Here is a 16,796-nt window from a genome sequence, read left to right as displayed (position 1 = left end):
TTATTAATCATCTTAACATGTTAAGGTTAATGTTAACATTCCATAGATCGCCTCCCTAAGGTGTCGTGATAAGGTCCAGTTTGTGACGATACACTACCTTCCCTTTACTAAGCAATCGATTCCAGAAGGGAAAAGATCACCAGTTGTGTTGGTCCGAGCCGGGATTTGAACCCCGATCTACTGCTTACGAGGTGGAAGCGTTATCACTGGGCTACGTGGCTCGGTCCTTTTCCGATGCTCTTCGTAAAATGGTAAAGAAATATGCTCCACAATTAGCTAAACCATGTCCAATTGTGGTAAGTTACTAAACATATTTTTACGAGTAAGCTTTGATAAATGGTTTATATTTTTAGGGAGAATACAGCATAATTAATTTCACCTTTCATGATCACATGTTTCCACCATTTTTACCAGCTGGAGACTACCGCAATGTTATGCGAGCATTCGTCGGAAATAATGAAACATTGCTGGCGATGCAGTTTCATTGGACCGTACCGTAGCCAAAGGAATTGCTGAATTGAGCATTGGTTAGGTACAGACCCGAGAAAAAATATACATTGGTGAAATGACAAATTAAAATAGTGCTATAAACTGTATTTTATTTTTTGACAAAAAGTTAGAACGATTAAACTATCTATCATCATTGTTTCCGCTAGTTGAGCACACATTTTCGATACTTCTATTGAACGTTGTATGAGCGTGACATATCACGTGACTTATGCTGGATTCAAAAAAATCCTTTTGAATAAAACAAAACAAAAAATCATGCAAACAGGAGTTGCTTGTAGAGTTTTTCGAATATGGTCATCAAAGGATGGGATATCATATAATCAAACTATCAAATCTTAGTCAGTGCTTGACAAACCGACAAAAGATTCAAAAGTATGCTAATACTTGTATTTAGAAATCACATTATCATTTTCTTCACATGTATGTTACCTCAACCACATTATTTGACACTTTTGGAATGGGTTTTGCGATGTCTTTCCGATTTTATTTTGTGTTTTTATTGTTTCATAAAATTTCAAAACAATTAAATGCAATGATAACAAACAACAACAACTACTACTTCCTATCCCAAGCTCAAGTCCGCTAGTCCTCTGGCACGTATCGACCCATGGAACTGAACAGCGACCAAATTATGATTGTTCGAGAGCAAAATTTGCATATCATTTCGATAGTCTCCTGCTGGAACAATAGGCGGGGACATCTTTTCGTTGAATTGGAAAATGTTCACGCTATATTCGCCCTTAGAATAAAAACAGTTATTGTATCACTGTTATTGTATTTTTAATACGCAGTGCAGAACCTTACCAGAATCGGGCACGGTTTCATGAAATGTGGCAAATATTGCTTCAAAAGGTTGTACATAAGTTTATTGATCGGCTTTCCACCGTTTCCGCTTGCTAGAACTTTGCACACCTCGACACGTTCGTCAATTCCGAACATCGGCTTGTAAACATGACCATTGGTCTTGTACCAAAGCTTCATCGTTATCCAGAGCGGTTCCAGCGGCTTCAGTATGGTCATGTTGAAAGATATCAATGAAGACCCGTTGCACAGCAGCTTCAAGGTACATTCGTTGATCGTCATATAGTTTGTAATATTTGTACCGCTGCAGATAAATCGCGTCATTCGGGTAGTAAATGGACGCTCTCCATTGTGGCCATCATAAAAATCACACGATAAACGCGAAAGAAACAATACGCCAACAATAACATAGGACAGAACTCTTGCCATGAATTTAAATATTGTGTACATATTTATTCAGGAAATATCAAGCTACTAGTACCAACATTGCAAGGCCTGTGTTACTTAAAACACATGAACGAACGCGTTTCTGATGGTTCTAATTGCACCATAATAGAACGATTATCGAACTCGTTTATGAGCAGGTATATTTTAAATAGCTAGGTATTAGGGTGGGTACGTTTTTCAAAAAGTTCTCGGATCAAGTTTTAGTATGGTTCCCCTTGTAGGGCATGCCCATAGGGACTTTCATGCCAAATATCAGCTCATTTGGTTGTAAACTGGCTGCGCGCATCAGGGTTAAAGTTTACATGGGAATTACTATGGGAAAATTGAACTTTTTGTTCAAACGCTCCTACAGGTCTGGGAAAATAACGCGCCAACTTCTGGTATGGTCAGGCCTATGGGGAATGGTCTGGAGAACAATTTCCCGAAGAGAGCATATGGATTCGTTGTCCCTAGACCTGGCGCATCGGCAAACAATCCGATGTCTCCGGAATCAACGGTTTTCCCTCAAAAAGCATCAAATTTTCCTTAGCATGCTATGAAAGTTTGATGAACACCGCGACGCCATACGTCAGGCAGCTACCACGTGGTTGAAATATTTGCAAAAAATACGAATTTGCTATGCAAAGACTTTGAATTCGACTAAATAATATCAGAATCGCTCGCAATGATCATTTTCTAGTTAAAAGAAAGTTTGCAATTGAATATTCCAGCCGTTTCTCACCCACGTGGTAGTTACCTGACTATGGCGTCGCGATGTGCATCAAGCTTTCATAGCATGCTAAGGAAAATTTGATGCGTTTTGAGGGAAAACCGTTGATTCCGGAGACATCGGATTGTTTGCCGATGCGCCAGGTCTAGGGACAACGAATCCATATGCTCTCTTCGGGAAATTGTTCTCCAGACCATTCCCCATAGGCCTGACCATACCAGAAGTTGGCGCGTTATTTTCCCAGACCTGTAGGAGCGCTTGAACAAAAAGTTCAATTTTCCCATAGTAATTCCCATGTAAACTTTAACCCTGATGCGCGCAGCCAGTTTACAACCAAATGAGCTGATATTTGGCATGAAAGTCCCTATGGGCATGCCCTACAAGGGGAACCATACTAAAACTTGATCCGAGAACTTTTTGAAAAACGTACCCACCCTACTAGGTATATTGCAAAAGTTGATTTTATCAGCAATCGTCGTATTCATCCAACTCGGTAAGCCTCGTTAGATAAATGTACGACCCGTGTTGAACAAATCTGTTAACGACTAGCTGGTTCATTATAGAAAGTAGAGTTTTTGGGGGAAAGGGATACGGTTAGCTTCTTCTCAGGGCCACTAGGGTGGGTTAGACGTGGTTTACTACTTTAGGTCAGACATGCATTGCCACTAACTGCTCTTCTTCATGGCTCTCAAATTCTTCTGACAGAGGAATTGAAACGGATGCATGTCTACTTTAAGTGAATTTTTTATTCCGTTATAAGAATTGGATTTCTTAAATTAATCATAAATAAATCTAAAAATGCTTAAATTGACCACACAAAAGCCGATGTTCAAATGAATGATTTAATATGCTGATGAGTGGAACATTTATAGGTATAACGATTAGTCAAACGCGTCATGAAAATCATCAAGCTAACCATTAAAACCACCATGGTTTAGTAGCTTGGTTGATACTGAGCAATTAACATGGGCAAAGCGTTACAGGCGAAAGCTATTTTTGGAGTATTCATCTGCTCTCTTTTTCTTCCATGTTCATCATCCAACTTTTTCTATGGTGCTAGCGATGAACGCCCCTACCGAGTCCGTACGACGCGATTCATTTGCCTAGGTCCCAGAACCACCAAGTACATCAAAATCCACGAGTGTAGCTTAAAACTGCTGCGAAACGGATCCTCCACTATTTCCTTCAACGCCACTATTTTGCAACCTATAGAGCAGATGTGGGCAACTGCAAAGATCATGTACAAGGGAAGTTCTCTCGCGTATCAACCGATGCTCGGAATTGACGAACGGGCCGACGTTTGTCACTTTCTAGGAAGTGAACCTTTGGCTGGAGGTGCAAATATTGGAAGCCTTTTTTACGGTGCTCTTCGCAAAATGGTGAAAAAATATGCACCACAATTAGCTAAACCATGTCCAATTGTGGTAAGTTACTAAAACATTTGTACGAGTAAGCTTTGATTAATGGTTTATATTTTTTAGGGAGAATACAGCATAATTAATTTTACCTTTCAAGATCACATGTTTCCGCCCTTTTTACCAGCTGGAGACTACCGAAATGATATGAGAGCATTCGTCGAAAATAACGAAACACTGCTGGAGATGCAATTTTACGGATCTGTTCGGGCCAAAGGAATTGCAGACTTGAGCATGGGTTAAGTTAAAAAAAAACAATCACCTCAATAGTTGAAAACAAAGAATATTAACTCTCTAGAAACCCAATCGCTTATAGATTGTGAAGCTCACAATGCCTCACCTTTTGTCTTTCACAGATCCCCAAAATTTGATTTCAATCCTGAGATATTCAATAAAAACCCAAAAAACTCCGTGTATTGTTGTCACTTTTCATATGAAAGAAGTTTCAATCTTGTCGAACTATCTTGACACACCCAGAAATTTAATGGAAGTGCGACAACTGTTCAATGGGATTTCAGATCAGAACATGTTTGACACAAGTACGACCTCGATTACGGTATGCATTTTTAATTATAACTCGGGACTCCAGCAACCAAATTCAACCAAACTTCAGGACAATGAACAGAATGATCAACTAAACAAATCGTGTGTGTTATTGTTTACATTGCGTGCTCTCGTTTTTGTTTATTCAACGTTAATCTTTTACGCGTTTTTCACAGCCTAAACAGGTCCAAAATGTTATAATTAAATATTATGAAAAATAGGGTACGTTATCCATTAGTGGATCCGTTTCCTATAAAAAAAATTGAAAAAATCAATAAAATCACAATTTCAAGCGTGTATTTGTCTGCAAATCTTTTATTTGACATGTTTAGCATCATTTATTTAAAACAATATTGACTGACATTGAAGTCAATAATAAGTGCTTTGAGTTCGACATCTGAAATCGGCAATGACCACTAGCATTTTCACAACAAAACAGCATTTCTATTTCATGATTGAATTTGCTATTCAATCATTTTTGGATTGATTATTAAACTTCAGTAAGTCTAAATAATGCAAGTTTAAGGAACGTTACTAAAATAAAGCAAAGAACTGCTCTTTTTCGAGCAAAAATAAGGGGGTCCAATATTGGACAACGAAAATCCAAACTATTCCAAAACTGGACCCTTGTTAATTTAACCTTCAAAAATGAAGAAAATTGTGTAATTAAGCAAAAGATTTCCATAAACATTAGGGTGGGTACGTTTTTCAAAAAGTTCTCAGATCAAGTTTTAGTATGGTTCCCCTTGTAGGGCATGCCCATAGGGACTTTCATGCCAAATATCAGCTCATTTGGTTGTAAGCTGGCTGCGCGCATCAGGGTTAAAGTTTACATGGGAATTCCTATGGGAAATTGAAACTTTTTGTTCAACCGCTCCTACAGGTCTGCACTGAAATAAAAAAATAGTACCAAATTCCTTTATTCTAGGAATTTTGCCTCTTTTCCTTATTTAGTAATCGGGTTTTTTGGATTACTTAATAAGGAAAGGAGCCAAAATTCCTAGAATTTAGGAATTTGGTACTTTTATTTTTTTTCAGTGTGGAAAAATCACGTGCCAACTTCTGGTATGGTCAGGCCTATGGGGAATGGCCTGGAGAACACTTTTCCCGAAGAGAGCATATGGATTCGTTGTCCCTAGACCTGGCGCATCGGCAAACAATCTGATGTCTCCGGAATCAACGGTTTTTCCTCAAAAAGCATCAAATTTTCCTTAGCATACTATGAAAGCTTGATGAACACCGCGACGTCATACGTCAGACAGCTACCACGTGGGTGAGAAATGGCTTGAATATTTAATTGCAAACCTTCTTTTAACTATACAATTAACATTTCGAGTAATCCTGATATTATTTAGTCGAATTCAAAATCTTTGCATAGCAAATTTGTATTTTTTTTTTGCAAATATTTCAACCACGTGGTAGTTGTCTGACGTATGGCGTCACGGTGTTCATCAAGCTTTCATAGTATGCTAAGGAAAATTTGATGCTTTTTGAGGAAAAACCGTTGATTCCGGAGACATCAGATTGTTTGCCGATGCGCCAGGTCTAGGGACAACGAATCCATATGCTCTCTTCGGGAAAAGTGTTCTCCAGGCCATTCCCCATAGGCCTGACCATACCAGAAGTTGGCGCGTGATTTTTCCAGACCTGTAGGAGCGTTTGAACAAAAAGTTTCAATTTCCCATAGGAATTCCCATGTAAACTTTAACCCTGATGCGCGCAGCCAGCTTACAACCAAATGAGCTGATATTTGGCATGAAAGTCCCTATGGGCATGCCCTACAAGGGGAACCATACTAAAACTTGATCTGAGAACTTTTTGAAAAACGTACCCACCCTAATAAACATACAATAAATGCTTGTTGTAATCATTTTTTTTTCAATTATGAGTATAAATATGCTGAAGCCGTAAGAATGTATAATTATTCAAAACTAAAGTTGATTGTACTTAACTGAAGCATCATAATTGAAGTTTGAAATGGGGTAATTCTCTACCAACTCACACGAAATCGGGAAAAGTTGCACCGACCCCTCTTCGATTTACGAGAAACTTTGTCCTAACGGGTAACTTTTGTAACTGATCATGAATCCGAGGTCCGTCTTTTGATATCTCGTGACGGAGGGACAGTACGACCCCTTCCATTTTTTGACATGCGAAAAAAGAGGTATTTTTCAATAATTTGCAGCCTGAAACGGTGATGAGATAGAAATTTGGTGTTAAAGGGACTTTTATGTAAAATTAGACGCCCGATTTGATGGCTTACTCAGAATTCCAAAAAAACGTATTTTTCATCGAAAAAAACACTAAAAAAGTTTTAAAAATTCTCCCATTTTCCGTTACTTGACTGTAGAAATTTTTGGAACATGTCATTTTATGGGAAATTTAATGTACTTTTCGAATCTACATTGACCCAGAAGGGTCATTTTTTTCATTTGGAACAACATTTTTCATTTTAAAATTTCAAATTTTTTCTAACTTTGCAGGGTTATTTTTTAGAGTGTAACAATGATCTACAAAGACAATTACAAAAAAAATTATATATAGACATAAGGGGTTTGCTTATAAACATCACGAGTTATCGCGATTTTACGAAAAAAAAGTTTTGAAAAAGTTACTTTTTGCGTTTCTCTTTGTTTCGTCGTCCGTGTCTGTCGCGGGTGACCATGAACGGCTGTGATCGGGGGGCAAAAAAATTAAAAAGCTAAAAATTGATATAACAGGCCACGGTGTCAACATTTGAATGAAAAAAGTGTTTTAAAATGCACCATACACCTGTCCAGTTGTTTTGCAATCATTGATTCCCAAAATTTCTAAATACTGACGAAAATTTTATTTTTGCGAGAAAAAAAAGTTTTTGTGGTGCTGTAGATTGTAATTTCATAAAAGTTCAAAATATTTTTAAACGCGTCCAAACATGTTTAATATGATTATCAATGCAAAAATAGTAGTTTTTGCAACAAGTTGCAAAAAGAGGATTTTTTTCAGCACGAGTCGTACATTTATCCAACGAGGTTCACCGATTTTTCGGACAAATTTTGAAGGAAGGGGGCGACATAAACTTTGAAAAATATTTGCAACGGCCTAATAAGTCAATAACAAAACTTTTTTTAACAATGAATATGCGTTGTTTTATCAGCAACTGGTACTGTTTTGTTTCGGTCAACTATTTATGTAATTAATATGGGAAAATGTGCATCACAAAATGCCTTTTTTGAATCATTTTAATGTTTACAGTAGTTTTTGAAACGTTTTCTCCGATCTTTTTTGAAAATAAATGTGTTTAAATGTCTGTAAGGTTTTTTTTTGTTTTAAGCCAAATTTATTAACAAAACGTATTTGTTTATGATGAAAAGTGAGCAAAATCCATCTTTTATTCATTATATCTATCATTTGACCTCCACCATGCATCCAAACACCAAATATCGGTTAAATTTGGTTTAAAAATAACAGTTTTCTTTTAGTGGACCCGGGTCCACAATCGGATTATGGACCCTGGTCCACTATAAGAAAAGGGGGTCCATAACAGGCAAAAAAAACTTTTTTTTTCGAATGGCTTTTTTCCTGCTCAAAACCAAATAACTGATGGAACAAATAGTCAAAGTTGTTCAAAAGACTTCAGATTTCAATGTTTTGCATTGTAAAAGGTTATGAAAAAGTTCTTAAAATATTGAAAAATCGTGAAAAATTCGCGTCGACAGTTGGCGCGATGAATTTATATAAAGCAAATACTGAAAATTAAAAATCTTATGGGTTTACAGCAAAAAGCCTTAGATCAGAAAGAAAATTGAAAAGGCAGTATGATAAGTAGTGATCTACTTAAGTTTTATTGCTAAACTATAGGTTATATTAAACCAAAGTCATACACACAAGGCTTAAACTCACAATTACTGACGCTTCGTTTAGATATTTGTTGCAAATAATCAAAATAATGCAAAAAACTGGATGCAATTTTTTCCCAACAATTAAATTGAGCTAAACACGCTATCACCGGTCTGTTTAAAATAACACAGATCGCCAATATTGCCACTAGTCACAGTGAAGTATCCAGGAAATCATGTGCCAAACACATGTAAACCACTCAAAAATTATTTTATCAAAAGTTTTTTGCACACTTTTTGTTATCGCTTTGCTCGCTACGCACTCATCGAGTGACTTCTTTGACGGTTCCAAGGGGGAACGTCCCTACACTGTTCGAATGACGCGTTTTATTTGCAAATACAACAAATCTTCGAAGTACGTCGTGATCCACGAGTGTAACTTGAAGCTTCTGCGTAATGCCAATTCATTGATAACCTTCAACGCAACCTTCCTGCAGCCGCTTGAACCTGTTTGGATGACCTTGAAGCTTTGGTTCAGAACAAACGGTCAAGTTTTCAAGCCGATGTTTGGTATCGACGAACGTGAGGACCTGTGTCAAATTTTCGCTAAAGAAGGCAACGGAAATGCCGTTTTGACGGTTTTTTATAAAATATTCAAGCATTATATGCCACAAATCATCAGGCCGTGTCCGTTTTTGGTAAGTTTGTTGGTTTGAGGTATTACTTAATTACAGTTTTTAATCGATTTTTCATTTGTCGCAGGGAGAATACAGCTTAAAGAACTTACAATTTAATGACAAAATGTATCCACCCTTCGCACCCGCTGGCGATTATCGGTTCGATTTTGAAGCTTTGCATTACAGTAACGAATCTTTGTTCGCACTGCAATACCATGGGTCAGTCCGGTCCAAAGGACTTGCTGATCTAAGCTTGGGTTAGTTTACGATGATAATGGTATGATAAAGACTAAATAGTGAAAAAATATAATAGGCAACAAATTCATAGAACAATATAAAAAAAATGAGGATATTTTTAGATATTTTAATTTCTGTTCCGCCTAAAAAATAATCCAATAGTAAAAATAAAAATTGATTTGAACGCAAAAAAATAATTGAGAGTTAACATGCAACTTCATACGAAGGTCTAGAATTCTGAAATATCATTAACCCACTCAAATTTCAAATTATTTAAATCATCACGCATGAAGCACACGATTAAAATTTACATGAACACGCTATCACCCGTGCGTTGATAATAGCACAAATCTAGATCAAATTTTCAAAAGTTCCTATCTGTAAAGGAAACCCATGACTCGTATTTTCCAAATGTTCTAAAACCGCACCTTCGTCACGAGCTATCGAAAAATGGAGCTCGGATTCGTGTACAAGGACAAAAGTTACTTCTTAGGACAATGTTTCATCCAAATCGAAGAAGAATCGGGGCAACTGCTGTGTGAGTTGACGGAGAATGACCCAAATGTTAATTAAAAATCAAATGTGTACCCTTAAAAAAATTATGTTTGGGTAATTCTCCGCCAACTCACACAGCAGTTGCCCCGACCCCTCTTCGATTTGCGTGAAACTTTGTCCTAAGGGGTAACTTTTGTCCCTGATCACGAATCCGAGGTCCACGATATCTCGTGACCTTCCATTTTTGCACATGCGAAAAAAGAGGTGTTTTTCAATAATTTGCAGCCTGAAACGGTGATGGGATAGAAATTTGGTGTCAAAGGGACTTTTATGTAAAATTAGACGCCCGATTTGATGGCGTACTCAGAATTCCGAAAAAACGTATTTTTCATCGAAAAAAACACTAAAAAAGTGATAAAAATTCTCCCATTTTCCGTTACTCGACTGTAAAAAAATTTGGAACATGTCATTTTATGGGAAATTTAATGTACTTTTCGAATCTACATTGTCCCAGAAGGGTCATTTTTTCATTTAGAACAAAATTTTTCATTTTAAAATTTCGTGTTTTTTCTAACTTTGCAGGGTTATTTTTTAGAGTGTAACAGTGTTCTACAAAGTTGTAGAGCAGACAATTACAAAAATTTTGATATATATACATAAGGGGTTTGCTTATAAACATCACAAGTTATCACGATTTTACGAAAAAAAGTTTCAAAAAAGTTGGTCGTCATCGATCATGGCCGTTCATGGTCACCCGCGACAGACACGGACGACGAAACAAAGAGAAACGCAAAAAGTAACTTTTTCAAAACTTTTTTTCGTAAAATCGCGATAACTTGTGGTGTTTATAAGCAAACCCCTTATGTCTATATATCAAAATTTTTGTAATTGTCTGTTCTACAACTTTGTAGAACATTGTTACACTTTAAAAAATAACCCTGCAAAGTTAGAAAAAACACGAAATTTTAAAATGAAAAATTTTGTTCTAAATGAAAAAATGACCCTTCTGGGACAATGTAGATTCGAAAAGTACATTAAATTTCCCATAAAATGACATGTTCCAAAATTTTACAGTCGAGTAACGGAAAATGGGAGAATTTTAAAACTTTTTAGTGTTTTTTCGATGAAAATACGTTTTTCGGAATTTGAGTACGCCATCAAATCGGGCGTCTAATTTTACATAAAAGTCCCTTTGACACCAAATTTCTATCTCATCACCGTTTCAGGCTGCAAATTATTGAAAAACACCTCTTTTTCGCATGTTCAAAAATGGAAGGGGTCGTACCGCCCCTCCGTCACGAGATATCAAAAAACGGACCTCGGATTCGTGATCAGGGACAAAAGTTACCCCTTAGGACAAAGTTTCACGCAAATCGAAGAGGGGTCGGGGCAACTTTTCCCGATTTCGTGTGAGTTGGTAGAGAATTACCCGTTTAGAAAAATAATCAAAACAACTAATTGGAAAAAATAATGTCGTACAACGATATAGCGATAAGAAAAATATTCTAAATCGCTGTAACCAATATTATCAGCAATTCAAACTTAATTTTAAGAACCAATTATGGATGAAGAAAATAATTATGTCATTATTTCAATAATAATACAACAAAAACGCAACGATTATACTTAGCATCACGCAATTGTTCAAGGTTTTAAGTGACAGGAATGTTTGAATGTTGACTCAAGTTACTTTAACTTTCATTAGAGGTCGTGTACAAAATGGTTGGACTCTTACTAAAAGTTATATCCTGCATCTTTATGGGTACAATGTTCCTTTCGAGATTTTCGTGTGATCTTTTTGACGGTCCCGCTGGAGAGCGACCTTTCACTGTTCGAGCAACACGGTTCATCTGTGGTGGTGAAAATTCATCCAAGTATCTTAAAATTAACACGTGTAACTTGAAGCTGCTGCGCAACGGATCTTCACTGATATCCGCTAATTTCACTATACTGAGGCCCTTAGAGCCGGTCTGGATAACCATGAAGATTTGGTACAAGACGAACGGTCGTGTTTTTAAACCAATGTTTGGAATAGATGAACGTGTCGAGGTGTGCCAGGTGCTAGCTAACGGAGTCGATGTGAAACCGATAAACAAACTTATGTACAATATTTTCAAGCAATATCTGCCACATTTCTTGCGACCCTGCCCTCTGTTGGTAAGTTTGAGAACTGTTTGATCGCCATTGTGACCGTTCACTAATCATAAAAATATCTTTTTAAGGGCGAATACAGCGTTACGAATTTTCAGTTTGACGAAAAGATGTTTCCACCGGTTGTACCTGCTGGAGATTACCGCAACGATATGCAGCTCTTACTTTCGAACAACGAGACTGTGTTTTCTGTTCAATTTCAGGGCTCTATCCGTGCCAGAGGCCTAGCAGACTTAAGTTTAGGGTAGAATATCAGAGACAGAATCATTGTAAATTACTGTTTTATTTTAAACAAATTTATCTAAGCTCTTGAGATAAAATCAACACAAGTTATTAATAAAAAAAAATGTTCAAATAAATGTAAGTTACACACAAATCACAGTGATTATGTTTCCAATGTATGAGTAAGTAACACTCAATAGATCAACGTTCTTGTGGCAACGTAGTGAGACAGGGCATAACTTTACGTTGAGTTATGCTGTGGCAGATTGAAAAATGCATTTTTTCCTCTTCCCATTAAATTAGTTTATTTCCAGCACATTCAAGATCACATTAAGGTCAGAATATCTTTTCAATATGGCGTAACCTCGCTGGTTTCCACCAATTATTGCGGAAGAGAGCACTCCCCGCATCCCTAACCCAGGCTGAGATCGACGATTCCCTTGGCTCGCACAGTTCCGTAGAACTTGACAGCGTACAACGTTTCGTTATTAGCGTTGTAAAACCGTGCATCGGTACGCATGTCGCCGGCGGGCAAAAATGGAGGAAACATACTTTCGTCGAAGATGAAGTCCTTCACACTGAATTGACCCTGCAAAAAAAAAAAAGAAAAAAAATTGTATTGTGTATTTCTAGTTTTCTTAATCCTAAACTCATTATTCGATTAGAGTTGCTTCCAGAAAACCTTTTTTAAGAGTATTTTTAAACTCTCTTATTTTCGGCAGAACACAGTCACGAAATATTCTAGCAGAGCTGGTATGCCATAATCCTACACGGAGAAAAAAGAGTTCCCAAAATCGTGAACACCCGTTTATGAAATTGGGAACCACGAACAATGTGTTCAAATTCCATGGTACGTTTTTGAAAATCGTACCATGGCATTTGAACACTTTGTTCGTGGTTCCCAATTTCATGAACGGATGTTCACGATTTTGGGAACTCTTTTTTCTCCATGTACTGTGATAGTTTGATGATGGTTGAATATATCTGCTAGAATGCTGTATGAGTTGAGTATCCAGCTCTGTAAGAATTCTGCTAGAATTCTGCTAGAATGTCGTGAGTAGGTAGCGAACGAAAGGTAAAATCGCGAATGTGTAAAAAAAAAAGTGCGATTATGAGATTTTTTTTAAGGAGATTCAAATTCCTACAACTTTGCCGAAGGGTACAATTCTAGTTGAAACTGTTAGATGTTGGTTTTTTAAAGAAAAATGTGTTTACTTAAGTATTTCCTATAATATATAAAAAAGAAAGAAATTTGAAAAAAATGCAGATTTAGTTTTTTTTTGTGTTCCACATAATAGATTTTGGTATGATTTTATGGTATTTGACCATCCTGAACATCCCAAGAAATACAAAAATTTGAAATTTTTGTGACTTTATTCTATGTCTAGAATTTCATTTCGGCGTCAGTGTAAAGTCTAAATCGTAACCCTCTCTTAATTATTAATAAAGTTTTAGTTAAATAGTAAACACTTCTCTAACCTGATGATTTCATGTTGTTCTCAGTGATATTCTTCGCCCAATCAAATAAATCTGGCATTGATAAATGGAATATGTTTGAAGCTCTTTCTTCAAAATACTAAAAATGAAAACTAAAATTTAATTTAAAATTGATCTGAGAACAAGACCAACAATAGTTTTCCAAATTCAAAATTTTCCAAAAAAAATCAGAGAATTGTAATACCACAAAAATACGACACAAATTTCGTATCCCAAAATAGCAAAAATCAACGATTTTACAATTTTTTAAAACGTTTTGTAACAGCAAAAAAATAGTCGTGGTTCCAGAATAACATTTATTGGACTTTGCGCGAATGTTTTCGTTTGTAATGACCCCGGGCAGACGGTAATAACAAAATTAATAATATTTCAATAACAAATCTTGTTAAAATAACAAAAAGTGTTATTATTTTATCCTGAAGTTCAACTTCAAGAAGAAAAAATAATAACAGTTTCTGATAAAATAACAAAATTTGGTATTGAAGTGATATTATATTGAAAATGTTTAATAACACGCTAATAAGAGGAAATGTTATACATTTCAAAAACTCTCCTAATAACAAAATTTGGTATTCGTTCGGTATACTGACTTAGAAATAAAATTACCATAAATCGCACAAATGGAAAAGTTTCTAAGTGTCCATAACACAATCTGTTATTATTTTTTCTTTTGTTAAATATGTTTAAATCTTTGGGATAATTTTGAACAATTTCGTCGGGATCATTATTATGGCCATGAAATGGGGTCCTTAAGCTAAAATTATTCTGAAAAGTTGAAATTTTGAAAGTTGATTTTTTTAATTATTTGATATACCCCCTAAGGGACTTTGCTAAAATTGGCTAGAACTATGGGATAATTTTGATCAATTTCGTCGGGGTCATTATTTTGGCCATGAAATGGGGTCCTTAAGCTAAAATTATTCTAAAAAGTTGAAATTTTGGAAGTTGATTTTTTTTATTATTTGATATACCCCCTAAGGGACTTTGTTTAAAATGGTTAGAACTATGGGATAATGTTGACCAAATTTAGTCAGGGTCTTTATTTTGGCCATGAAATGGGGTCCTTAAGCTAAAATTATTCTAAAAAGTTGAAATTTTGAAAGTTGATTTTTTTTTAATTATTTGATATACCCCTAAAGGACTTTGCTAAAATTGATTAGAACTATGGGATAATTTTGACCAATTTCGTCGGGGTCATTATGTTGGCCATGAAATAGGGTCCTTAAGCTAAAATTATTCTAAATAGTTGAAATTTTGAAAGTTGATTTTTTTAAATTATTTGATATACCCCCTAAAGGACTTTACTAAAATTGGCTAGAACTATAAAATAATTTTGACCAATTTCATCGGGGTCATCTTTTTCACCATGAAATGGGGTTTCAAGCTAAAATTAATCCGATAAAATTAACTTTTGCGAGTTCATTTTTTTTATTTTGTTATATTCCCTAACGGAATTGATTTATTTATTGAGAACTTTTGAAGTGTGAATAACAAAACTCGATTTAATATCACCAGAGGTGAAATAGAGCCTTTCTCACAAAATGATGAAACTCCGACAAATATATTTTTGCAATTAATTTTTCAGAAACAAAATGATACCACCCAGTGAGAATTTGACCTAAAGTTTCAAATATTTTTAGGCTAAAACTCAAATGCCATTTTTTTAAATTTCAGAGGTACATTATATGTCGCAAGACAATTATATTTAATTAAGAAAAAAAATATTGGATTGACATTATTAGAAAAAAAATAAAGGGTACTCAGTCTTTAATTAAAGTCTATGATTAACTTAAAAAAATATGTATCGCTATTGCACATTGTCGATCTATTATGAGAAGCCAGAAAGAACACTTTCACGCGCAGCGTAAAACGCGCAAGCGTAAATGTGCTGGCGTTTATGCTTCGACTTGACGGCTTGTCGATCTTTCGAGCGAGAACGAGCCAGGACTTCGAATTTGATGTTTAGTATATGATTCTATATAAAACCAAAAATTTAATGGGAAAAAATAGGGTAAAAATAAAACAAAAAACACTAAAATGGTTATATGTCTGGAAATACATTTTGTAAAAGCTTCAAATTTTGGGCCCAAGCAGTTTATGGAACATGTTTTACAATGGATTTTTGTTTGAAACTGAATTCTTTTAATTTGATAGTGTTATCAGTAAAATTGATGTAAAAAAATACCTCTAAAAATGGCTTTGACCACATTTACTGGTCGAAAATTGTGAATCGAAAAATAAAATGTTCGTCTCCGACCCCAAGGCTACAGATCTGACTTATAAACATTGTGGGTTTTACGAGCGGTTTTCCAGTGATGGAAGACACAAATTTTTAAGAGCGGATACAGACACCGCTCAGAAAAAAGAGCTCTCAAAAATCAGACTTTGAGTTCCGGGTTTCGGGCCAAAATTCAATCTAAAGAGCGCAACTAAACCTTCAATTTAGTAAAAGGATTTTTTCCTGGGACGATTCCTCACCGTGCACGAATTTTTCAAGATTTCGGAGAAAAGTGTTTTCCCAAAAGCAAACCTTAAACCTTTCTTTTGTAAGAAAGGCAAAAAGCTGAAATAAACACTATCCAATGTTTTGAAATTAGTGTACAAACAATTAAGCAAAGTTCTCAAATGAGAATTTGATTTAAAGATTTTTCTACTCGTTCCTAAGACACAGCTTCTTGAAATTTAAAAATAAAATTGTACGATGAAAAATATAAATACATATAATTACGATTAACACAATGTAAAAAAAAAACACATTGAAATCTTCAATTACTTTTATTGCTCTCCGAACTGTTTTTTAATCTGAAATGAGTTTTGATAGAAAATGTAATTTTACATGAAAATAGAAGCAATATGAATGTTTTACTAAACTGTTGGTAAACATGGCTGTGTTGGTTCTAGGAACGGCTAATGCTCTCTTAATCTTTTTTAGCAAAATAAAAAAAATACATATCACAATATTTTTTTCATTTCCCTCATTCAACTAATAAAAATGATGTAAAATTATATAATATTGTGACTCTGGAAACGAAATCCTTCAATTTTTAGGATTTAGAAATTTTTTATTTACGAAAGCTGGTTCAATGAAAAGTCAAGAAAACTTGACATAAGAATGTTTAAAATAATGAGATATTTCCTGTAAATCTAATCTACGTCTGACATTTTGCTACTAGAACCATATTTAACATTCAAAAGGAAATAAAAAAAAGTTTTGCCCTATCATGCTAGTACGAAGCACGGAAGTAACGTAAAATTCCAAATAAAAACGTTTCTT

The 16,796-nt window shown here is 35.3% G+C and overlaps 2 protein-coding genes across 2 annotated transcripts in view; both read left to right on the top strand.

The window, feature by feature from the left end:
* The window catches only part of LOC6052602 (Kv channel-interacting protein 1), an 86,231-nt gene that overhangs the window by 46,045 nt on the left and 23,390 nt on the right, over nucleotides 1-16,796 (top strand). The window lies entirely within an intron of this gene.
* On the top strand, nucleotides 1,125-4,254 carry LOC119770269. The gene is made up of 3 exons (XM_038264823.1): nucleotides 1,125-1,914; nucleotides 2,910-3,891; nucleotides 3,949-4,254. The coding sequence occupies exons 2-3, from the start codon at nucleotides 3,433-3,435 to the stop codon at nucleotides 4,123-4,125; spliced, it is 636 nt and encodes a 211-aa protein (XP_038120751.1). The 5' UTR covers nucleotides 1,125-1,914; nucleotides 2,910-3,432; the 3' UTR covers nucleotides 4,126-4,254.

The sequence above is a fragment of the Culex quinquefasciatus genome, chromosome 3 (genome assembly GCF_015732765.1).
Source record: "Culex quinquefasciatus strain JHB chromosome 3, VPISU_Cqui_1.0_pri_paternal, whole genome shotgun sequence".
NCBI lineage: Eukaryota > Metazoa > Arthropoda > Insecta > Diptera > Culicidae > Culex > Culex quinquefasciatus.
The sequence above is the reverse complement of the archived record's forward strand: the minus strand, read 5'-3'. Positions and strand labels throughout refer to the sequence as shown.